The 26,709-nt window shown below is 40.6% G+C and overlaps 1 protein-coding gene across 3 annotated transcripts in view; it reads left to right on the top strand.

Annotated features, from left to right (window-relative positions):
* The window catches only part of PLCG2 (phospholipase C gamma 2), a 436,087-nt gene that overhangs the window by 284,669 nt on the left and 124,709 nt on the right, over window positions 1–26,709 (top strand). For all 3 annotated transcript variants that reach the window (XM_085638502.1, XM_085638503.1, XM_085638504.1), the window contains exons 6-11: window positions 1,878–1,962; window positions 5,510–5,593; window positions 7,456–7,502; window positions 15,853–15,925; window positions 23,977–24,078; window positions 24,485–24,603. In XM_085638502.1, coding sequence (XP_085494628.1) covers window positions 1,878–1,962; window positions 5,510–5,593; window positions 7,456–7,502; window positions 15,853–15,925; window positions 23,977–24,078; window positions 24,485–24,603 — 510 coding nt within the window. The remainder of the gene's footprint in view (window positions 1–1,877; window positions 1,963–5,509; window positions 5,594–7,455; window positions 7,503–15,852; window positions 15,926–23,976; window positions 24,079–24,484; window positions 24,604–26,709) is intronic.

Raw genomic sequence — 26,709 nt, 5'->3', positions numbered from 1 at the left:
ATAGAAGAGGGGAAATAAAGGAGAAGAAAAAGAAAAGAGAGGTAAGGGGATAAAAAGAGGGATAAAGAGAGAAGAAAAAAAAAAAAAAAAAAGGAGAAAGGACCTTGGACCGTAACAAAGATCAGGTAAATAATAAATGAACCAAATGGGTAATGCTGTTTGATGATGAGAGAATATATGTGTGGAGAAAACTAGAAGTGTGTTCAACAGAAAGAATAGTATGTAGTATAAATGACAAAGGGAGAGGTAGGGAGGAAAGAGTGCCAAATATAAAAATGGCACAAGGGACCTCAGGACTTTTAACCACGGGTCCAAACACTAATGGACTGCTGCCACGAGGAGGGGCCCCATCAGGAGAGTGAAACAGTGGTTGACAAATATAGATCCAAATATGTCCTTAAAACGTATATAATAACAGATATTCTTATTATGAATAAGAAATATAACAATATATTGTAATATTGTAACATTAAAAGCTATGGATGATCTCTTGAATTAAGGAGGATTACTATGCTTATAAATAAATAAATAATACATAGAGATAAAAAAGTAACACTACTAACAATTAAAATTAATTATTTGATTGAAAAGTATAATAATAACAATCTTAAAAAGCATTAATAAATTCAGAGAATATATACTATATGTATGGGAAAAGGTATACCAGTAAATTTGGATTTAAAAACAGTATTACTAACATTACGGAATCAATAAAAGAGAAGAACTAAACAATATAGACCTATCATTAATCATAAGGCTCACATATCGAATGTGAAATGTAAAAGCAGGAAAATTATTATAATTCATTTAAAGACATATCAAAGTATTATTAAAGAACATAACTTCATAGTATAATTGTGAGACATATTATTGAACCATTAGAATATTGAATTGAAAATAAAAAATAAAATAAAGATGAAATAAGGGAAGAGGGTGTTGTAACCTTGTAGATAAATAGGTAATATGTGAGGAATTAAAAGATTGAGATAGTCAGCATGAAGAGTTGTAACAGTCACAATCCTAAAGTAAATTAATAAGTACCAAGAATGTCAATCAAATATGTGTAAAACAGTGAGAGGGATAGACCAAATGTTTAAAGGCAATATAATTAATATAATAAATGTGATGAAAAAAAAATGGAGAAAAAAGAAAGGAAGAGCAATAACAATAAAGAACAGTACAATAACTGTATTATTAAACAAACTGATGACGATATACCTTCTGTTCCCCATTTGTATCATGAGTTCTTTAAATTTGATCTAACACCTAAAAGAAAATGGGTGTGCAGACAAAGCTAAATCTGAACAAAAGTATATTTAAACATTAAATCATCCACATTCTGCGTCTTAAGTAGATTTTAATACTCATCTGTCTACCACAGGATATTTAATATTATCTACTAAGAACAGTGAACACTGTATGCAAAACATGTCAAAAAAGACACTATAAGTTTAAAATAACCAAGGTATGAAGGTGCTAAAAATTATGCTGCCTGCAGCCTTCATACTGTGAAGAAAACATTACAGATAGCTCATCTTCTGAAGCAAGAGAAGCACATGTACATAGATTAGTACCTGGTGCACACAGTCTTCTAAGTTATGTAGAAATTATCATACTAAGAAGGATCTGTCTAATAACTCACACTTGCTTACTGTACTTAGTATCTAATTTGTAGGCTCTTTTTCTGTAGGACCAAAAAATCTGTGTGGAAGATAGTGCTGCATGTTGTTAGAGCAACTTCAAGCACTATACTGTAACAGCAGTAACATTGGTATGCAGGGTAGTGGTTGTGCCCGACATGCTGGGTGCATGAGGTGGCAGCGGTAGACACATGGGGTGATTTTTCATTAACAAAGCCATTATTGCTTTGATTTCAGCATCAGCTTCCGGGAAATGAAGGCCGTGCTTCCTGCCGTGAATTTCAAAATCAGCAGCATGAAGGCTCTGAAAGATAAGTTTGTGGTAAATATCATTTTTCCTTGCTTTCACTGGGGCCCATCGTACCCTTCTTTTGCCATTGTTCCTAGCAGAACATTTTCTCAGTTGGCATAAATAGAGGGGAGTGGATTAAAAATGGCAGCAGAGTTTGCACAAAACCTTGAGAAAGTTCAATTTAAACTAATTGTATGGGACGCTCAACATATCAGGAAAATGTACTTTAAGGGATTATTGCGTTGAGATGGGGTGCTTTGATAAGAACTAAGAGGGACACAGTAGTGGTGGAGTTCAGACAGAATTTAGACTTTAATCAGTGGTTATAGTTTGTAGAATTGTGTGGATTGCAGAGAGGGAGCTAGTTTACACATAGTTTTGATTACTTCCCATGCTGCTTTATTCCACCATCTACACTTCCTGTTTCTTTATGTGACTCCTATAGGTTCATTTCCATCTGTGCTTCTCTCTGAGATTTAATTTTTATCATTATTTTGCTATCGTTCTCTTCCTCTTTCTTTCTCCCTTTCTGACTTTTTTGGGGTGGGGTACAGTTTGATGATGAAAATAAAGTCCTGACCCCTAAAACTCTGTGCTGAAGAACTCAACCTGAAACGCTGGCACAAATTAGGAATTGATTGTGTGATGTGCAAAGTCTTGAAGTTTGAGCACTGCGGTGAAGTTTACAGAGTCAAGTAGTTATGTTATGTGTATTTGTAGTATGCTCAATCATTTGGGGCAGTGCTTAATTTGAGCCGGTGGTTTCCAGTGCTCAGCATTATTTGGCAACACCAGGGTTTTATGACAGTCAGCCACATGGTGGCACTGTTTGTGTTTTTTAGAAATGACCACAACAACAGTTGCTTATTAATAATATACATTAAAATGTCTAATACCGGCCACGCAAGCCATTCTTCTGGCGTTGGGGGCCTGGACTGGTCTGAAGTGCCACACTTGAAGGAGTTTGATGTTCGTAGATGCATTTGTACTGTCACCGGCAGCACTGGTCGGGGGAATGGGTGGTTCAAGCTGATGAGGCCTCCTGACAATAGCCCTGGCACTTAATTTTTTACAAATTAAGCACTGACCTTGGGGTATCCTGGTGCTTAAGCAAGAGCAGCAAGGACAGTGCCTAGGGCTATGTTGGTGGATTCAAGTCGAAGAGCCATGACTTCAGCTTCTTGTGGAATTTGAGGACTGAAGAGGCGTGCGTGCGTGGGGACAGGTCATTCCAGGGTGTAGGTACAATGCAGGACGAGGTCCACCCACTAGCTCTGGTTCTCCGTGTGCGTGGGGTATGTGCCTAGTATATGGTTACACTGAATATAGGGGATTAAGAAAGATAATTATGATATTCCCTCAACTTCTAATTAGATATCATGTTATTATGTATTTGTCCACCAAAATGTTTTATGAGATAAACATGAGTTCTTAAGTGTTTTTATAAGGGGGGATAGGGTTATGAAAGGGAGGCTCCCAGAGATTTAAGAAGGATCCCCATTGCTGACATGATGGTTGTTAGATTATCTCATTGAGTTTGAGGTTAACCATATGATCATATGTTGTATATTGCTTAATTTGAGCCAGGGATTTCCGGTGCTCAGTACCGGCACTTAGTTGTCATCATCAGCGCTCATAACAGTCTGCCACATGATGGCACTGTTTGTCTAACTTAAGGTTGAGCACAAGAGCTGTTTTTTAAATCAACCTTCATTTAAAATGACTAGTACCTGCCACGGAAGCCATCCTTATAGCTTTGGGGGCCTGGAATAGTTGAATTGTCACTCTTGTAGGAGTGTGATGGTTAATAGTTGTGTTGGTACAGTCATTGACAGCGCTGGTATGGGCATTGGTTGAGGCAAGCTGCAGTGTGGCCTCCTAATGAGGGAGCTGGCACTTATAGTTTTCCCCCCACAAATTAAGCTTTGTTCACATACCACCAGCCTTTTCTTCCATTGAGAGGAGTTTGTGGCAGATAAGAAGGTGAAACAGTGCTCTGTGTCCCTCTAATTCTCAATGTGTTTGGCCAAAAAAACACAACAGTTTTTCCATTATTCAGAAGTATAACTAATTGCTCGTGAAGTATTTTACATAGTTGCCAACATTTGAAAAATATTTCCCGGGCCACTTTGCAGCACAGGGCGAGGGATAGCACGTACCGGTGCGTAATAAAGAGGAACAGTTTCTGAAACAATATTACCCGGGACAGTCTGCACCTTGCCGGGACTGTGCCTGTAAAAACGAGACAGTTGGCAACTATATGCCTTTACCGAAATAACAGAATTCATTCACAAGAAAGAACCTCTGGATTGGGAAGCAAGTGTCGGTCCAATGGAGGCTCAGCCAGCTAAGAGCAGAATGCGAAGCACCATGAGAGCAGGTGATTAAAAAAACGCAGGAGAAAATTACTGAGAAATGGCCGATGACCCAGAGCATGAAAACTAGGCCAAAGAGAAAAGGAACTGCGTCAGTGCGGCCTAGTCGCTTGTTTACCACGGCACCGCGGCCTCCGAACCCAGCACAGGCGCCTGTCTTCAGAGTCAATTACTCACGCATGCGCGGAAGCAAGAGGCTCAGGTCAGCAGACAGGCGCGCCCCTTATTTCTTCCCTCCCCGGACTAAACTATTTCCAAAGGGCCGGGCTCAGAAGAAGGTAGAAGTCTCGGTAAAATATCATTACAGTTATAAGCTTCATCAGTGATGAGGCTAAAAGGCTTGGAAAAAAACACAACTTTCATTGAACAATGTAAAACACAGGAAAGTGAAACTAACAAGCCATGAAACAGATTCTTAGTACAACATTATGGAAATACACAAATTAATCCTACAGGGCAGAATAAACAAAACAGTGCTCATCCTCTCTCAAACAAAAACAGTAATATCTGTGGGAAAAAAATACAAAGACTCAAAATAAAGGCTCCCTAAACATTTCGTAGACAAGTTTCATTGGTTCATGGGCAACCTGAACCCAAAGGCCTTATTCGTTGAGTACTCATTTTTAATACATTTGAAAATGTTTTTTATTTTGCTATATGGATTCGGTGAAGAAGAAACGTGCCATAATAAGGGCCTCCATTTCTTGTAACAAGTTGCATTCTAGATCACACTGTATTCTAGTAAGTATGAACTATATAATTCATAAAAACAAGTTTTAAAAATGAGACACATCAGGGTAAGGACTTGCCTAAATGAAGCCGCAGAAAGCTTTGTTCAGAGATCACCACTGCCCACAATTCTTTCTATTTTCTAGGCGTGAATTGATATGAGATAGCGATGATGCGCCTCAATATTTCAGAGCCTGCTTCTTGTACATGATTGGTTGTAGCTTGAATTCCATGTCGCTTTGTTGCTGGATTGTGAGGTATCACCATGACAACAATCCAGAGCATCATGAGGAGAGAATGAGCTCTCACACTTGTGCAGAGATGTGACCAGAGGGAAGACTCCTTTTGTGTGCTAAAGCGATAGTAGTGTCCTTTCTAAATAGGGATGCGTTAAGGTCCATAGACATCTTCCAGACGTAAGTTTTCAATTCTGTTTTCTTGCTGTGATGTAACGAAAATATCCCTTTTGACAGGAAGTCGGAGCACCCAAGGAGGACCTCAGCTTTGAGCAGTTTCATCTGTTTTACAAGAAGCTTATGTATGAGCAGCAGAAAACGGTAAGGTATCTCCAGCAGCCACAAGTTAGCAGTGGGGGGTTGGTTGAGGGGATCTGGTGCAGGCAGGACACTGTAAGGATTCACATAGAGTCTAAAGGGATTTGCTCAGTCGGGGAATCTCAAGGGAATTTGACCAGCAGGGAAAGTGGGACTGTCAGTATGCAGCTATGATATCCCTCAGTCTCTATGACCAGAAAGTGACTTTTTATCATTGCAAAGCCAAGCCACATTTTAATGAAATCCATGTGAGATAAATTTAAATAGTCAATCCATATGGCAATAATTTATGGTTGTATGTAAAAAATATTGTGCTACCTAAATACCATTTACTAAAATACCATGAAAGGTAAGTATATGCAGGTAAGTATACATTTAATATACTTAACTTATATATGATACATGTATTTTGACACAATAAATATTGAAATATATATATATATGATAAGTTAAGTATAGTATACTTACCTAGCAATTAAATACTGACTGCCAAATTATTGCAAAGGTAAGTATTTATAGGTAAGTATAGGTGTATGTTGTAAGGAGCAACACGAAAAAACGGGGAGCAATGTCAAGCAATTCCTTTAATGAAGTGATACGGACATCACACAACAAACTCCCGCAGTCCGTCCCAGCTCTCACCAACTGCCTGAGCCGCGATGGACCGCTGCAATGGAGAACAAAGGTTTGGGTTCTACTTAAGAAACAAGCTGAACATAACTGTTTGCTATTCTTAACTCTGCCTACATGTACTTGGATTACATAGGTACACAAATACTGAGTTAAGTATAGTACACGTGAAACGTGCCTCCCTATACTTAATTTCATAGTATTTTGCCCGATAATATGGTCCAGATATTTTGATTTTGTTAGAACATTATTTAAAACTCAACCTTAATGTACTGAACCATTATTTCATTAGCAGCCGGCATGACTCAGGTCCTCGTGGAAGTTAGACTCCCCAGCCCAGAGGCATCTGCTGCAAACAAAGCTCTGCTTATGCGAGTTACTGGAGTTTTACAAGAGTGACCTACTCTTCAGAGTGGGTATGGTGCAGTCAGGGCTTACTGATCATGGGTTTAATCTCCCTCTGGGCCTGAATTATACACAGGATGCACTGTCGCAGTTTTCACCACAGCGCACCTTTCAAAAGGTGTGCCTGACGGGGGCGAAGACCAGGATAGTGCACCCTTTTATCAAGAATGCCCTGGCACCAGGGCAGCTGCAAACTTGCACCGTCACAGTGCAGGCCGTAGCTGACTGCAAATGAAAGAGGAATTCTTTAATGCAGTGAGTGACTGCACCTGCCTGCAGGGGAATGTCTTGTGGGTCCGTAGAACCCACTTTTCCCCCTTCCACAGGGCTGCCCTCAGAGGGTGCACTGCCAGTGAGCCACCTCTTTGTGGTGCAAAGTAAGTGTGCCACCTAAGGGCCAGTTTGCCTCTTTGCTACCGCCCGTATTGGGTGCGGGCAGAAGCAAAGTGATTCAGAGGGAACGCTGGCTCAAAATAGTGCTAGTGCTACATGTGCGCCAGCACTATCAGTATCACAGAAGGAGCGGCAGAAGCGTCTGCAACCCTTTCTGTAATACTGCAGTGTCTTTAAGGCACAAAAAGTGCACACAGGCCTGTTGCACCCCTGGGGCATTGTAGGTAATACAGCCCCTGGTAGATATTTTTTTTGTTTAGTCATTTCCAAGACGTTTCTACTTTCCATTTTGAATCTGTTTCTATGCATTCTATTTGGGTGTGTTACATTGTTTCATTTAAACAGAAATGTCGAAGAAAATGGTTGCCTATCTTTAATGGTATCCACCAACAGTGTGCAACTACTTAAAAGCTTCTCTCATTATTTATATTTTCCAGATACTTGACGAATTCAAGAATGACTCATCATGTGTGTTTATTCTTGGGTAAGTCCTCCATAATAGTATTGATGTTTACGCAAAGCACACAAACTGATACCCTGTGTGGTGCCTGCTCACTAGCTCTTAGGGTAACAAAATAGAGGGTGTTACTTGTGTTAGAACCCAACAACCATCTGTTGTGGCTGATATAAGTCAATTAGAGTTTCAAGGAGCCTTATGATCAACAGGAGCTCATTCCAAGTCTCAGAACGTTGCTGCAGGACCTTAATTCGGTAACAGTATGCTAGTGTTTTGATTACAGTACATCAGATCTGATATTTAGAAATGAGGTAGCGGTAAATCTAAATATATAATACTTCAACCCATGCATGGAAAAGGAGTGTATTCTTAGAGCCTGCATGGAAGTCAATATTTCCATTCATTAACCTGATACAACATATGAGCACCTTAATCTCCACATACATAGAAAGATAAAGAAAAAATGGAAATAGCACATGCAAATGTACACTAGATGTGAAATAAGAGAAGTCTGAGAATGTGGGTGATACATAAGAAGATATAAGAGAAAAACAAAGCAAACAGATAATTGCTTAGTGCAGGAAAAAGAGAGATCTGTAGAAAACTCTGCAAAAAACTCGGATGGCTCAGCAAAATCTTGGACCCATAATGAAATCATGGTCGATTGCGATTATCAACAACCATTCCAAATCACAGCTGTCACACGGTACCTCTGCAGGTGCCTATGTAGGTATCCATGATGCATTGGGATTCGTTGAAGAAAGTTGATAAGTGCTGGAGCTCTCTGCATAGCAAAGTGGAAGAAGGCATTTAACCCAGATACAGAGTGGAGAGCCGTGTCTTCTAGATGGGCACAGGGCCTGAGATTTTTTTTATAGCTGGTGGAAGAGGAGCTCTTTATAGAGAAGCATTCTCTGCTCCTTTCTGAATTTGAGAATTGAAGGAAAGAGCCTGATCTCTGGTGGGATGCTGATCTCATAGCTTTGGTGTGTACATTGAGAGGGCTCGTGCCTTAGTCTTTTCTTTTGCGCTTCTTGCTTTTTACTTTGGATATTGTGACTTTGTTGCTACATTGGCCCCCTGAGATGTAGTGTTTCCCACCAGTAGTCTGGGCTTTTGTTAGTAAGTGATGTGGTATGTTTTGAAGATGATGCACCATATGTAGTAGCTAGAGCAGTTCTTCTAAGTTTGCAGTGTGATTCATTGGAAATATTATACAAATGATAGCTCATCCACAGAGTTTATAGGAGACTGTTTGGTGACTGCTCTTTGGGTTGTAAAGCATTCAATCCACAGCATCTCGCCAGGGCACTTTGTAACCGTTTACAATACTGTGTTATCAGCTCCAGAAATCTTTCAGAATAAAGTAGGCCAGAAATTTCACTGATTGAGGAATCACACAGATCCTCAATGTATCACCAGACACAGTTACCCTGTTCTGTGGTTGCTCTGCCTTCCATGTAGAAGATCTAAAAACATGGCCTTTTGCACAGTAAAGGCACTGACGCAAACCCTGCTGCTCCAAACAAGTCTCCATAAATTACCTACAGTGCTGCCATGATGCAGGGCCTTTTCTGCCTGCACCTGCCCCAGTTGTCACATTCAAGATCACTTAGTGCCCATGTAAGTTGTGCTTTCACAGCCCATGTCACCTACACCTGGTGTTGTCACAATCCAAGCCACTTGAACCTCTACACCTGGTGCTGTCATAATCCAGGCCATTTCTGTCCCTGCAACGGAATCTATCACAATTCAGGACACTAGTGCCCTACACCTGGTGGTGTCACAATCCAGGCCACTTCTGTCCCTGCACATGCTGCTGTTGCAATCCAGGCTATTTCTGTCCTTACATCTGTTGCTATCACAATATATGCCACTTATGCCCTTGCATCTGGTGCTATCAATCAATCATATATCTTTATTCGGATTAACAAGAATTCATAGAATAAAACACAATAAAAGACATTTATTTATTATCCTTTCCACTGTATCAGCATCATACCATAGTCAAGTTAAGAAGAGGTACCTTATTGATCTGAAGTGCATGAAAAGCATACAAAACAGTCTGATGTGCAAAATCACAGAACTAAAAAGTGAGTATATTAAAACATATTGTTTGAAGCCAGTGTCTTGTCATCATCATATCATAACCAGGTTAAAGATAGGTACCTTGTCAAACTGGAGTGCATGAGATGCATGTAGTGCAAAACTATCAGATATGCAAAATCACAAAAATAAGAAGAAAGATATGTTAAAGCAAATTATTAAGAACCATTGTCTTATTAAAGTCATATTGAGGAACAATTCATTAGTAATCAAAAGTGAATTATAAGCATTTTACTGTACTCCATTTTATGCAAATGCATTCAGAGACACAGAAATATAAAAGATCATGTGAGTGACAAGGTACAGACCATCCATGATTTTAGCTCATGTGTTAATCTTTCTAGGGGCAAAATAGATTTCCTTCTCTTGATTGCAGATGAGATCAATAAGAAAACTGCATAGTATGTACCACCATCGTCCAATTTGCATATAAAGTTATATGCATCCTGATGGTAAATAAGTTTCATTGAAACGAAATAGTGGCTGCAAAAAACATTTTCAAATATCTTTATCAAACTTAGAAAATAGAATAAAATGCAATGTGGATTGGATGGTTTTCTCATCACATAGGCATTTAGGTAATTTTTCATCCCATAACCCCATTTTGGGGAAAGCTACTAGATAGTGTACAATTCCTAAATGTAATCTTAGTAAGATAAAATGTATTCTGTGTGTTAGTTACAATAATAAAGTACCTTTGGATACCTTGTTTCATGAGACCTGAGCGATATCTACATTGGATTTAGATATTTCTCTAATTTCTCTTTAGGCTTCTCTTTTCCCTTTCAGGATCATTTTCAATTCCCTTTTTCTATACTGCAAAATACTAGTGGGGCCCTCTATACTAATGTTTTCATCAATCTCCTTTAATAATTTATTCACATACAACAACTAGGAAATTTCATCACAATACTCAAATGTTTAACAGTCTTCTGTGATAGTCTTAGTGAACTTGGTATCTGTCTTGCTCCAAATGCTATGCTAAATTATAAGTTGACGTATCTGAATTACATCTTCTAGATAAGGTACATCTGATTCTTTATGAATAAAATAAGTCAATGCTGAGCATCTCACTGCCAGGAGCCTACTCAAAAATGATTCTCCTGCGTCTGTAGTATTGCGCTGTTTGTCCTACTCAACAAAAGAGCCCTATATGTGATGCCTGATGTGAGGCATTTAATTTTGTATAGTTGCAGTATTTCTCTTATGGGTTTGATATCTATATTTTTCTCATATCTGACCAGGGCTTCAGATGTCCTTATAAATTTCAGTTTCGCAATTCTCAACTGTGAGCCCCATTGTCCTCAATGTGAAAAATGAATACCCAGATATGTAACATTTTGTATTTCTGTTAATTCATTTCCCTTAACATAATCATTTTTTCCCCTTGGGTTTTCAGTCCCACATACCATTATAAAGGTTTTCATTAAATTAAGTTTCAGGTCTTTATCCTCTATATATATGCGATGAAATTATCTATCAGGTTTTGCAAGCAGTTCATATAGCAACACTACATCTTCTGCATATAGGAGAACAAGGGTCCGTCACTTGCCAACTCTCGTGGCATCGGGCATTCACCTGTTGCAGTGACCTATACACCCCATTAATGTATAAAGAAAACAAGAAAGTAGCAAGGACACACCCTTGTCTAATATCTCTTGTGACTCTAAATCTTGGCTTGCATTCCCCAGTTGTTCCATACCATACTTGTACTGTCAGGGAGTCATGCGGCTGTGACAGGTGTAAGATAATGTCTGCATGGCGCCCTTTTTTGCCATGGTCTGCCACAGTTTACCATGGTTTACAAGGTTGAAGGCGCTACTAAAGTAAGCAAAACAGAAGTGGATATGTCCTTCCTTAGCAATAGTGTATTTACAAATAAGGAGGTTCAAGTTAGTTACTTGTTCCACTGTACCAATATCCCTTCTGATTATCAAGCTTCAAAGACACTTTATTCGGATAACATCATATCAATAAAAGCACAACAACAAACAAATTAAAAATATACAGATAAGAGAGTCATAGTAAAATCTGATTATCTATTGCCCAGGTTTCCAAACTCTCTAAGTTAATTCTTCCCATTAATTTAGCAAATAAGTCCAGAAAGGATATTGGCGGTAACATTTTGCATCCTCTCCGTCCCCTTTCTTTAATATCAGGACTATTATACTCTCAGTCCAAGTTGTAGGGAAGCATTCTTGGGCTGCTGAATTACATACTTGAGTCAGGATTGGCACCTATAGTGTGATAAAAGATTTAAATGCATCTATAAGGACCTCATCGGGCCAGGAGCTTTCCTGTTAGCGCATTTTTCAATTGCAGTGTTTACTTCATCTTTGCTTACACCATTGTTACCCTCCGGTTTGATGTATTCTGCTAATTGAGGCTCTACCTTTGTTTGGTTTTAATATTAAGGGTGAGTATTAACGAGAAATATTCACTAAAAGTGCTGGGTTCAACCCCAAATGATTTAAGCAACCCCAATCCATTTTCTGAATGTAAAATATGATCAATGATCGGACTTCGGCCATTTCCTTGGAAAGTAGGTAGTGGAGCCTTTTAATTAACAATACTTTGCTCTAACAATTCTAGGTTATATTTAAATATCAATTCAATTATAGTCTCGCCATATGGGTCATGTGGAAAATGTAACCGACCACTCCCTGTTCCATCGGTATACCCACAGGCCCCTCTAGATGTTAGTTGACATTTACTTATGTTTAAATCCCACACCCAAATATATACACTATTAGCCCCATATCCACTCACAAACTTTTCCAGCTCGTTCTCGAGATCCACTATTACTCTCCTTCTCATATTATTAAATACGTTGTTATAGAAATGAATCAATGCAATGTTTAGTTTCCATAGGTGTAAAAAGTGGAAATAAGGTGATTCAGGGTATGTTTTCATTAGGGTTAATGGGGCTGTAGTTGAAATTAACACCGCCAATCCTTCCTTTGCCTGCCTGCTGTTTGAGGGTTTTTGAGGTAAAGCCTACAAATTTTAAACAATCCACTTAGAAAGTTTCCTACAGGCATATCAGCTGTGAGGTGTTTATGGTACTCAACCATTCTTTATTCTCTACTTTGATTTTAATTCTGGCAACATTCCATGATCTGATAACTAATGTGCTACCAGTGTTACTTGCATGAGGTTTCTCACACCTTATTTCTTGTTGGACCTTTGTATCCCCAACTCCCTGTGATCAGCCTCAGACCCAATCTCTCTCCTGTTGTCAATCCTGTTCACCACAGCTATAGCACAGTGCAGATCTGTTGAAGTTAATCAAGGGTATGCCCAGTTTGGGCTTACATAAGTAGTGCAGAGGCAAAAACCCTTGATGTTATGGGTCTCTTTTACTGGTGGTTTGTAAGAGAAACCAGTTGTACAGCTGTAATCCTCCCATCTGGGTTATCCAGGGAGTGTTGCCTATGACAAAGATCGGAAAGGAGAGACTTTACCACAGTTGGATGACGGAAGTTGACTGTGATACAGTCACCATGACCTGTTTTTTAATAGTACTCAGCCCAGTTCTCCCTTCTCACCATTATTATTTCATGGTACTCGAAGCTGATGCTACAAATATGATCTGACATCCAATGTACAACTTTGTTTTTTAGATCACCTCAGTTCTTTATGATGTGAAAGTCTAGTTTGGAGATATCCTTCAAAATAATTACATAGTGGGTATCATCCGGCAATAGATGTACAGTGTCCGGTACAGTCACCAAAGTTCCTATATTAACTTCACCCTGATATAGTGTGATTAGCACTTCCTGATGTGTAGATGGAATGATAGGTTGTCCCCCACAAGTGTCTGTGATTGGACGTGCACTATATATCCTAGTGGATGATGGCACATTAGCTGTACCCTCTGGTTGTGGGTCTCTGTTTCAACAACAACATTCTCTGTAGTAGCCTTAAGTTCAATTTGCAGTTTGTCTCGATTCTGAAATATGCCGGGTACATTTTTAACCATAAGACACACAGATGATGGATGGATTGCACAGCAAATCAAACATTCTCCCCCAGTCAATAGATCTGGGTTCAATCCATTGTTCTTTTGCTCACCATGCCACCCCAGTTTAGACCCAGTCATATGCAAATCAGTCTTGGCTCTCTGCCCCATGGCAACAGTCCAGACGGAACTGCGAATCCAGGTCCTCCCTGGACCAGAAACAAGCATCTACATTTTTTAACAGCATGCTCAAGTGTGGTAATCCACTTATTTCAAGTGGGAGCTTCCTTTCTATATTGTCCAGTTTTGCATGAAGTCTTTAAATCATCAACTACAGATTATTCGATATAGTCAATTCCTGCTCCTTATCAAGTCCTTTTAAGTTGCTACCTTTTCCGCTGGTACCTGAGGCCCTTGTGCACTTCTTAAGATTAGAGCTCATATTTCCTGCCAGATGTCTACTTTTTTTAGCTGGTGGTAATTTCAACTCATGATTGGGTGACGGTTCTGTTATTTCCTGTGGCATATTTGAGACACAGGGTGCCTGCTCGGTATTGGATGTATTCAATACTGCTTGGGCTCTATCAGACAGATTTGGAGACCCTTTTATTGATGGGATTATCTCACCAGTGCCTTCCACTATTGTGCTACACAAAACCTCAATAGCTGCATTCTTGATCAAACACACAATATTTCTGTCACATTGACAATTTCATTGTTTGTTGGCCCTATTGTGTCAGTTAAATAATTAGTTAGGGCATTAGTGGTTTTTAAGCTCTTACCCATTCCCAACAGGGCTATGGGCTAGTGTCCGCGTACTATTGTTATAGTTGCTCTGGGCACAGGTCCAATCACTTTTACCTTGAATATTAAATGGCCAAAAAGGAACGTTTTTACCGAAATCACTTAAGTCTAGATAAGAACTTCATGCCAAGAGCAAGGGCCCAGCCCGGCCTGGCCTCATTGGGCATGGGCGGGCAAAGATGGGTTCGCTCTTCACCCGGTCTTTGCCATGGCGGGCCCCACTCTAAAGGACCAAAGCACTGTTTGGATGTGCCAGTTTAGCATGCTGGTTACGGCATGGCGGCCTCCACTCCACATGGATCTCTGGTGCTTGTAGTCCTGGGCAAAACAAACAGTGTTGGTCCTTCACTATCCAGGCTACTTATGTCCCTGCATGTGGTGCTGACACAATGTGGACCACTTGTGTCCCTCACCTAGCGCTGTCAAAATCCAGGCCAATTGCGTACAAGTTACCGGTGCTGTCACAATCCAGGCTTCTTATGTCCCTGCACCTGGTGCTATCACAATTCAGGTTTTGTTTCCCTGCATCTGATGCTAGCAAAATCCAGGCTGCTTGTGTCCCTGCCCGTGGTGCTGTCACAATCTAGGCCATGTGTGTCCTGACATTCCACACTTTCTTAGTCCAGGCCACTTTGCGCCTTATCCTCTGCTGCTTTCACAGTCCGGGTGCCTTTGTGCCTGTACACCTTTCAGTATCAGACATATTTTCCTAAAGCCAGCCATATGCAATGTATGAAAGTGGAATACTTTAATTAATCTCAGCCATTGGTGATTACGCAATCCAGTCCTTTCAGACCTTCGAAGCCCATACTAAATATAACTGTATAATATTATTTCAAACATTGCCATCCCTGCTTTTGCATTTGTGTGACCCCACTGCCTCAACCACCACTGCTAGTTCGGCTTCGTGTAACTCTGATAGGTTTAACTCCATGCACTTTAGCTTTGTTTGGTTTTATTTAGGTTTGGTAGAATGTTAGATGCCTGGAGAAGCCTTAGTTTACCTAAGGCAGAAGCACCACAGGAACACTGTAATGACACGCTGGCTCTAGAACAGTGAGGCTTTGAAGCACTTTCTGAACATCAGGTCTACTTACTCCATCCATAGAACTAGTTATAGTGAGCTCAAATGCTAGGCAGCCCTCTCTGAGAATGGTCCACCACATATTTCCGCTTTCCTGAGCTCAGATACTATCTCCTCAATGAGTCATTCACCTCTAAGTACTTGGACATGATTATGGCGCTGTGACTCTTCCCACCACAAGGTAATATCCACAATGTCACCCAATACTGTCCTAGCAACTATATCTCTATACATGTCATCCAGATGATTTAGAAATAACTTACCAGTTTTCATATGTGTACTATTTAAAGGCTGTGCCAGCTTAGATATTACCCTTTGTCCATGACGGTGGTGAATTTATGATACAAGTTTATGATAAGTTGGCTGTATGATCAATGTTTAGGTTTGTTTGTGCCTTCAGTCTGGATTTGCTTCTCTTTTAGGAGCACAGATAGAGCAGACTCTTCAGCAATTCATTTGCACGACTTCCAGAGATTCCTGCAACACGAGCAGAAGGTACTGTATACTATGAAAGAGTATGTAGAGCAGAGGTGTAAGAAACATTAAAGTTAGTAACCTATTATCAGCAGATATGGGGCACTTGTCCTCGATAATGCTAATTCAAACTTCTGCTTAGCTGACAGCAGATCAACTGTCAATGGTCATAGGGACCAAAGCAAAATTGAACAATGGAGGGAACAGTGGGCGCCCCCGTTTAGTACCTCTCTAAAGAGTAACACATTCAGACAAAAACAGTTTGTATGAAAACATGGCCCAGATCCTTCATGCAAAGCTTCCAAGTGAGAACATCCCGGGTGTTTAGTTGTGTCAGTCATCCACGCTGCCCTGAAAGTGACTCCTAGTAATACTATATTACTTAGCTCTCTTGGAACCTGAGACAGGGTTGACTAACTTAGCCTAAAAATAAAGCTTTAGTCTCACTCATTTATCAAGCACCTATGCGTATTTGCTTACTTGCCCGTCTCAATACCAGGGACCAGTGTCCCGCCTTGATAAATATAAAGCACCACCCTGTAGGTGGGAACAAAACCGATACAGGGTGGGAATCCAGGCCTGATACAAAGAAGACCTGAATTCGGAGTAATGAAAATTATCTGTTTGTAATCGAGGCATGTCTTAGCACATTATTATTGCAACATGAACACAAATTTAGGATAGATACATAAAGGGCAACACATGTCAGGAAAAAAGACTTAAGTGATTGTGCAGTGCACTCTGCTGAGCTCATGCTATGAAGGACCCTTGCTGTAAATTATAAGGATATTTCAAGTCACTGAGGAGTTCCATGTCTTTACAGAGGAATGAGGCCGAAGGCCAAGAACTAGAAAAACCTTGGATTTTGAAGAAACTTAACATACACACTGTAATCCTCCACATGTGGTATATATGACCAAATGCACATGTAATATGAGATGCATAGGCATGACATTCAGAAAGATCTGTATTAGGATTTGTGAACTCTGGAGTAACATAAAAGGCAAGAAGATTGCAACAAAGATGAGCAACCATTTTATTTCACAAGAATACACTGAAAGATTTCAACTGGATTATATATTAGAATAACTGGAGGACATGACGAGAAGGGAGACATGATTCTCTTTGAAAGAGAATAGCAATGAATCTATCAACTGGAGATGCACAGAAAGGGATTCAATGACAGCATACCATGGCTGGCATTTAATAAATAGGGACTCTATATATAGTTTACCCACCTTGTCTATGATCAACTCAGAAGGGGATTGTATGGGCTATTTCTATGTACCCTCTTCCAGTTTGTTTTGAGGCAAAAGCGTAAGGTTTAGGGCGACCTTTGTAATATCAGTATTTTATTCTCCCAGAGTTGGGACCCACAGTTTTGCTGACCATCAAGATACATTTTTGTTGGTGACAATCATTAATGAAAAATGTAAATGTCCCCAGTTTTTTACACTATGTTCCTCTCCACCATATCACTTTGAATAGTGCATTGTTCATGCCCGACATGAACGGATACCTTGCAGGGATAATTCTCCCAATGTTTTGCACAATTCTGTATACTATATGTACTTTAGGCTTTCATTATAATTATATTTATCTTCCTGAAAAATGTAAGTACAGTGGGAATGTCCCATATATCTCTCTATGTACCTTTCGTACTTCTTATGTTTCTTTACAACCATAATGATGTCCTTGTTTTGAGAAAAATGGTGTGCAGCCTCATTCACTGACATTTCTCCTGCATGCTGGACCAGTCCAACACTATTGAGATGGATAGGTCCTCTCAGGCACAGTGGCTAAATTAGAAGGAGCAGTACCATGATTTATTGGTGCAGGTAAGGGGACGGAGCTATGACACATCTCATCAGTTAAGTATTTAGGTCTCAGCCATGATCAGCTTCGTGCACATGCAGGGATTTGAAGGAATAAGTAGGTGGAGAATACGGGATGGTTCCCTTGACGGAGTAAGTCGCAGTACCTTGGTTTTACAGAATGGGAGCGGTAAATGGGAGGAGATATGACACATCTCGTTAGTTTAGTTTGTAGGACTCGGCTATGATCAACTTAGTTCACATGCAGGGATTCAGAGGAGCGAGTAGGTGAAGAATATGTGATGGTACCCTTGACAAAGTAAGTCACAGTACTTTGGCATTACTGAAAGAGGACTTCATACTATTAGCCCATTGGGTGCTATAACAACATCTTGATTTGTTTACCTTCTAGTTTGTAACTACAGGGTCCGCCCGCCTCTAAATTCATGACCTCTTTCATGTCATTTGCACTAATGCTGACTTGTACCTATGACCTGTATGAGTGATCTCCACACCATCATTCAACACCTCTGTGTACATAAGTATAGTATATAAGAATAGCATAAACCTGGTGGCTGATACTAGCTATGCACTGTTCGTTGTCTATTGTGCATGTTTTTGTTTGCACATATGATACCACACAATCCCTCTTTCAGTATTGTTTGCAGTGCTTAGCAATGGTGAGATGGTCCTTTTTAGTGGGCAACATGACCATGGATTGTCTATTCTATGATTCTCTCCCCAGCCACAGGTATCAGAAGGGCCAATGAACCCTTTGGGTATGTAAGTGTTACTTGCATGATTGAATGTATTTGTCCCTCACACAGTGATAAGTTAGACTAAAATTAGTAGACTGAAGTCATAGTATAAGAAAAACTCTTTCCAAATCCTTGCAAGGATCTGCTTCTATAGATATTGACGAAAGCCAGAAGACATGTCTGGGCTGAGCTATCGTGGCTGAAACATGTACAACCGCTTTTGATACTGGGGCTCTCTAACTGTCTCCAATAGCATCATCTTTGTTTTTAATCTTGTCTGAACAATGAAACAGAATAAATAGAGTAGAGAGAGAAGCCAAGACAATTTTATATACAGCACAGATCCCACCACAAAAAACGTCTCTAATAAGAGCTCCCTTCTTTTGAAGGTCCAGACACAATAGGTGTGCTGGGTGGGAACTTGTTGATGATCATTGCCATTAGTGAGCTCTGGTGTGTGAGATGCCTTTTACAAATATGAAGGGACTCCCTGGTGTCTAAGTGATGTTATTGGTTTCTCTCCACATAGATTGAAGGTTACATTAGCGAGAAGAGTAACAGTGGCTTAATGAAACTCGAGGGCACCCTCTCCTTTAAGGTACATGGAGGGGCCCCTCTCTGGACTCACTTAGGAGCTCTCAGGCCAGGGTTGTGTGCTGAGGGGCCCCCTGGAGATCACCCCTACCCAACACTTTGGGTGCTACGGGTGCCTTTTTTATGCCACTGAAGAGTAAACTGACTCAGACACTTCTACCTCCTCCGGTTGATATTCTGCATGAGAGCCACCACATCTCCTCAGAACATCGCCCTGCAAACACCTCTTTGCACTGTGCTTGACCTCCAGTGACTTGTTTCCTTTGCCCTGCCGTAATTCGGATAATTGGTAACTGGGGAACTGTTGTAATCTCTTTGCATAATCCACTCTGTTAACATACTGCGTAGCTGTAGCTTACATTTGTCTTGACTAGCCCAGCTAGCACTCCTCTGTTTAGATAGTTTAATCATTCAATGATGTTTAATTGTCTTTGTGTCTTATACTTTGTATCTCTCTGCTGTTTGCTTTGTCTCTTTCTGTAGCAGCTTTACCCTACCATGCTTACTCACCTTTTCTTCCTGCCGTTTTTCCCTCCCCATGCCTCAGCACCCCACCGTCTTCCCTAGTTACTTAATGGGGGCCGCAGCATGGCTGCACCACTTGCACACCAAAGGCAAGCCAGTGTGCGCCTGGACTGTACCCAGCGCCAGGAACCCTGGTTCTTCCAAAACCTACTGCTGTGCCACTGCATTCCGCTGATTCCTGGATCCCAGATGCATCGACAACAAAAGCTGCTGCCGCACATCTCCACGCACCATGAGAGGACCATTCTTGTGCTAGCCTCGCTGCTTCACCTGCAACACAAAAGCAACCAACAACACCGGAGACACCACGAACATGATTGTGTCCACCATGTCAACCGAGAATGCCACGGCACAACTCCAGTTTATTCTACTCAACTCACTATCGCTCGGCAAATATGCCATGGAGATCTGGCACACGATTGATTGATTGATTGATTGATTGATTGATTGAAGAGACAACAGACAATACAAAACTCAGTGGCAAGACTCATCCTCGACCTCCCCATAAAAATCCACTTCACACTGCACCTTGAAAACCTACACTGGCTACTGATCCAGAAGAGATGCCAGTTCAAGTTGTTGACCCAAGCATACAAATCCCTACACAACGAGGGACCAGTGTACATCAACAAATTCATGACACTCCACCAACCAACCAGACACTTAAGATCTGCCTCCTTCTTCCTTGCTGTCACCCCCGGGTCCGCAGAAGCCACTGTGGAGGACGCTCCTTCTCTCATCTGACAGCCAAGTCTTGGAACAGCCTTCCCTTGAACCTCAGGACAACGCCAATGCTGCAGGAATTCAGAAAAGGACTCAAGACCTGGCTGTTCGAATGAATAGATCACCCCGAAGCAGCTGGCAACTCCATTGCCTTAAGACACTTACGGGTGATTTGCCGTGCTTTATAAATCCTTGATTGCTTAATTTTTTGGCATCCTGAGAATTTCAGTCTGCATCACTGCATATGATAACCACTTCTTGTCACCTTCCCATGAGCTTTCTCAGCAAAGATCATATTGTAAAGTTGAATTAGCATGTTTAAAGATACAGGTGCTGCTGTAACAGAGTTGTGCATTACACCTACTGTGCTGCGGCTGGCGACTCACACTTATCTTATTGTTGAGTGAATCTGTGCTGCATATGCTCACCCCTTCATTGGTGGTCATTGGGTGAAGTTGCAAATACCTCGTGAAATATGAAAATCTAGTCACGCAGTGGATTGTGGGGTATCTCAAGTCTTTTCACCTCAGGAACAAAAAAGGAACTTATATCAGCTTTTCCTGTGACTTTTCAACCCAAGGCAAAGATTTCTATGCACTTGCTTGAGTAGACGTGCCACAGCAGTGATCAGCAATCGCAGATGCCCTCGATAACAAACCCCTGTGGTGTGCCCTGTGGTGGTTGTACAAAGCAGTGTGTTCACTGTGCAACTCAAACAAGTGCCCTGTGGGTTAGGGCCATGCTTCTGGTGATTTTCCTCATTTCGGCTCCTTTAAAGCTCACTTCTGCCTGTAACAGGCTTATGCAAATGTGATGGATCCGTCAAGAGTGTTCTTTGAAAAGTAAACACTGCATTACAGTTGGACTTTGTTTATTGTGAATCTGCACAAACAATCAATTCTTTCACACAACAGCTGGTTTGCCGGCAGCATGACGCACCCTTTCTCTTTCATTTATGCAGTAAACGACTGATTTTGTCTGCTTAGCGCCACGTTATATGCACAAATTTCACTGTAAACAGGACATCTGGACGTTGAACATCTCGGAAAGTGTACCTGATTTTTAGGTCTGGCCTTATTTGTCTCGCCAGACTAGTGTTTTTCCAAAACACTCGTACACACTACCCATAGAGGCTTTTAGTAAGCGGGATTCATCTGGCATTTACATGCACCACAGAATATAAAATTGAACAATGGGTAAGCCCACATTGCCCACGCTGAGTGACAGTTCCCATCCATCTAAATGTAGTTCCTTTCTCTTCAGTGTCAAAACTGGTTCAAAGCGTGCTTTATTTTATGTTTTTATTTATGCTAACTTTGAACGCCAGCAACTTATTTTGCCAACACTTCGAGTGTTCTATTGACTGGTGATTTATTTCCAGTTTTCTTTTCAAAGTTGCTGTAATAAACGGTTTAAGTGACATTGTAACATTGTAGCTGTATGCGATTTGGCTGTTTGAGAAGGTGTGTATACATTCTTGCCTCCTAAACACATAGTATTAATAATAATACTAATAAAATGCATGATATTGCTAAAAGGCTTGTTAAACATATGGCAGACATGTTTAGGTGACAGCATGTTTCCTATTTATTTTGGTGGTATATGCTTGCAGTAAAACTAATGTTTAAAAAATACCAATTGCACTAGCCTCCCAAGGCCATTCCTATTGGATTTGCCAATGCTTTTCCTCACTGAGGTAGTACAAGACGTACTTCAACAAGCTGTAGTTTGTGGAACATTTTCATCGATTGACAAAAGAAGCACCATGTCTGTATAGTACTGCCCCTTCTACACTTACCAACATGCAGAAAGCTAGAATTATTGATTCTAGCTGGTATTTTCTAGCCAACATAGGAAATAAGATGCGAAACGGGGCCCTTTCTGGCAGCTTCTTCTTGATTTTGGCTGTGTTTACATGCACAAATTCTGCCTTCTAGTGGCACAAGGAATCTGTGTGCAGAAAGACCGAGGGAGACGCCCGGGGCAGGTTCGCACTCAGTTGCGTCTCCTAATCGGGTGGGGCAGTATCTCTCATAGGGATGTCACTCTGCCCGACGTATCATTGGATACTCAGGCGGCCTGAGTCAGGCCCCCTTATGAGTCACCTGGAAAGTGCGCAATATTTCCCCCACCCGACCTACCAGTACCTGGGTACTGGTAGCTTTGAAGTGGGGGAAATCTGGCCCTTTATGAGTTGGTGTCTGAGGAGGAGTTAGCCGTGGACCTAGTAATTCCTGGCCCAATTTCTGCAGCAATTCCTCATTTTCTTACAAATTTTCACACAGAGATCCCACCTGTTTTCAGCTTCTGAAATCACTGTGAGAAAGTAAACAATTTATAATTTCTGTGAGGCAAATAACTGCTGTTAACGTTCCCACTGGAATTTGGAGGGGTCTCGGAAAGCGGGCCTTAGTGAACTTTTAAGACCACAGAGTTCTAAAGGTCTTAGCAAGCAAGTCATGAAATCTGATGGACGCCAGCTGCCAGAGGATGTCCTTCTGCATGGCACTTAGGGGTTGATTCTTTGGCACCTTTCATTGGTGGGACTTTGCATCTTTCAGAAGTAAATGTCCACTTGCACCAAATGTGGGTCCTAGGAAGTCAAATTGGCCTTTTAATATTGAGCCATCAAGCGGCCAGCTCAAAACGGTAGATGTGCTGTCATTGTCAACTTAGACTTGTGGAAAGTATTATCTGTGAAAACAAATGTTGGCTCTTCATTCACGGAATACGAATCTGTGGATATTTACTCACAGAGGGGGAATTTTGAGGGTAATCTGTATGTATGATGGATTTTCTGCAGTTGTAAATTTAGGGTTGAGGGTAGAAACATGGGTGTTACCAGCAGAGAGGAAGGGGTTGGCCACTGGGAAGGAATTGAGGATCCACACAGTCATAACTATCATTTATCACCAAAAGGTGATTTTACACTCAATCTCCACAACACTTGTACCTGTATTCTGAGTTCAAGGGTATATCCAACATCAGACATTTTGTACCCAATGTTGTAATACGAGTAGGGCAAAATGAAGCTACTCTAAGGATTTTTGCTTGTGCGAAGTACTTCACGTATAACCTGGATGAACTTGTTTGGGGAAAGGGGAGGGTTTTTGAGCAAAAGCATAGCACCACCATATCCAGAAATGTTTCCCCTTTTCAATCTCATTAATGTGGTATGGGGTTAGTAAAAATGCAGCACGGTGAGACAGAATTCTCCTGTACAATTTTACTACAAGTAATTCCTTACCAATTATAATAGGTGACTTAATGCCAAACTGACAGCACCCCGTATTTTATAGGGTTGTAGTAGAAGAGATCTCAGCACTGGAAAAGATGGAAGACACATTTATCTACATTTACATCTCAACCATACCTTTTAACCAGCAGAAATCCCATCAGTTTAGGCATGTACTCAGAAACCTATGATCTTTGTAGGTGTAGGTGTAAGATTTTTGTACTTTTTGTGATTTCTAAAAACGAGTGAAATTATAAAAATCATCGGCAAATTTGCTCTTTTTCCTTGACTGAGCCAAATGTTTGCAATGGCCAGGCCTAGGTTGTATCTCCAACAACTGTAGTTATCTAGTAGGAGTGGCAAGAACCATAAAGCATCTGCAGCTGGGGGACTGACTGATGCACATCCTTCTGTTGAATGCAGGAGTCCTGGGCACATGACCTCCGTAAGGTTCGAGACCGGATGACGAAGTTTGTGGATGACACCATGAGGGAAACAGCGGAGCCATTCCTTTATGTTGATGAGGTGAGTGAATGCAGTTACTTAGGGTAACACTACTTTCTCATACCATTGTTGGACTTTTGTGATAGCCTAATACATTCTGAGTGTTGTAGTATTATTTTGCTTCCATTAATCTAATTAAACCTGCTTACATGATATCAATAAATAGTTTCGGACTGGGACAGTGTACTTAATTACTTGGAATGTAGTGGTAGAAGACCTTCTTGTGCTTCCAGAATGAGCTCTAAGACCCATGCAGCATTACATAAGACTTCTAATTGTATTAATTCGCTTCAGTGGTGTCGCATATAGGTGTAGCTCAGGCACTACGGTACGCAGGACACAGCTCAGGTCTATTTTCTTACTATATTTTCACTATTGCCTAACTGTTGTTCTTGTTTCTTATTGTACACCTTTGGTTTTCCTACAGTTTCTGACATATCTCTTTTCCAAAGAAAATAGTATTTGGGATGAAAAATACAGTGAGATATCCCCTCAGGACATGAATAACCCTTTGTCACATTACTGGATCAATTCTTCCCATAACACGTAAGTTGCTTTAACACTTCCTGTTCACTCAAGCATAAAGAAATTACAGCAACATATTTATTATTTACTTATTTATTTGGTTTAGTAATTGCAACATTCACTAATAAAATGGTCTCTTGGTGCGGGACTCAGAAGGAAGAGAGGTCTGAGAGCCACAGGGCATGAAGCGCTATAAATTGAATAAACATGTTTCTAGTTCCTTGTGGGAAGTTAGCAATGTTTTGTTTCCAGGTTTGGGGGAAATTCCACCGTTTTAAAACCTGTGTAAAAAAAAGCAGAACTGCCTGTGATTGATCTGTGGAAGTGTGGGTTGGAAATGCATTTGGTAAGAGGAAAGGCAGCTATTCCTAGCTAGACATAGCTCCTGAGTTAGAGTTCCAAGGGGTGGTGGGAGAGTATATTACCTGTTGCGTGAATAGATTGCAATATTCTGCTTGTCTGCATTAAGTCAATGAAGATAGACCTCATTAACAAAATGCCTTTTGTTCATGAGTCCATACCAGAGAGCTATCTTGCAGCATGGATTTGATGGCAAAGACTTGAAAATGGTTAGTAGGAAGCAGACTTGAATATCTGATTGGTTCGGAACTAGATGTGGAAATTAACATTATGCCATTTTCACATTATTCCTGATTTTCAGGACGTTATCTCTAAGTCTTCATAAGAGAGGTAAGGATTTCCAGGAAGTTAAACCCTGTACATTGAAGGTTCATCCACTACATCTTTTGAGCTTTAATAAGTAAACAGGGAGTAGTTTTGTTGTCTCCCTTTTCATGGCCCGATTCACAAAGAGGATTACGTAAAGTTATGAGTGCAGTTTCTGTACCTGTGGTGGAGTCTCTGCATTCAAAGCGGAATCTGTGGACTCAGGGTGGAATCGCTGCACTGCAGTTCTCAGTACAGCGAGTCTGCTTGAGTGCTTAGACTCTGCACTCATAACTTTACTACACGTACGTCCCTTCGTGAATCGGGTCCTCAGTGTCCGAATGGAATTTAGCTTCAGTGAACGGTGAATCAGGATAAACAAAATCATACTGGGCAAAACACTAGGATTAGAGAAAGTAACTGGTAACAAAGGCAAGACTGATATAGCAGGAGGGTGTTAGTTGTTTCTATTTTTGTCCTACTATTTGAACGAGGGGGTAAGGAGGACATAGATGCTGTTGGGTTAGCTGTTTAGTTTTTTTTAGAAATCAACAAAGTAAAGGCTGTTGTTGAAGAATTGATAATTAACTGAATCATCTAAAAGACAAATAGCAAGATTGGGAGTACAGGGGACCTCAATGAGCACATCTCAAAGCTGTCACTTATGAAAGAAGCTCCCCATAAAGCAACTTCTTTTTGGGTTTTACTTAACAAATGGACAGGCCCATCTGTTTGCCTGAAAAATAATTTTTATTCAAAGGAAATGGACCTGTCCGTGTGTTTGCTTCATGGTACATCACAGCACCGGTATTAGAAATCCGGCATACATTTAAATTATTTTCTTTTGCAGTTGTCCCAAATTTCAGGATTCATTCATTTCTTTTTGTTATTATGAATGCTACATGTACTTGGGTCAACGCTTTCTAGAAACATTTACATTTGTAATGAGTTCTCGGTTTTATTAAATTCTTCTAGTTTACTTTTTTTGCTAGTATAAACATATTTAGCTGGTAGTATACTTATGATTCCATTGATATTACTTTTTTATCTGCTCACCATAGTACCTCTCTTTCTGAGTTGATATAACAGTTACTTACCCATTATCCCATCTTACTGTAGACCCCAAACAATACATGAGATCAGAGCCTTTGTATCAGTTGATTAAAGGAAATAGCTCGCAAGGCAGAAATATTGCACCAATTTGTTTCCCAAAAAGTCTTGAATGGGTTTTCTATTTCTTTAGTACAGCCAATTATTCTATCTGATATGAGAAAATATATTTTTAGCCAAAGTTTGATGTTTGCAAGGGCGTCTGGGTAGGAAAACATTGTGACATCCACGCAAGCCCCACCACCCCAGAATCCACAACTACCCACATTGCGAAAACAGGGTGCTTTTCAGTGGAAACATTCAATGTCTCCCTGATGCGCGTTGTGCCTTTTCCTACAATGGACACTAGGC

This window comes from Triturus cristatus, chromosome 12, assembly GCF_964204655.1.
Source record: "Triturus cristatus chromosome 12, aTriCri1.1, whole genome shotgun sequence".
NCBI lineage: Eukaryota > Metazoa > Chordata > Amphibia > Caudata > Salamandridae > Triturus > Triturus cristatus.
The sequence above is the reverse complement of the archived record's forward strand: the minus strand, read 5'-3'. Positions and strand labels throughout refer to the sequence as shown.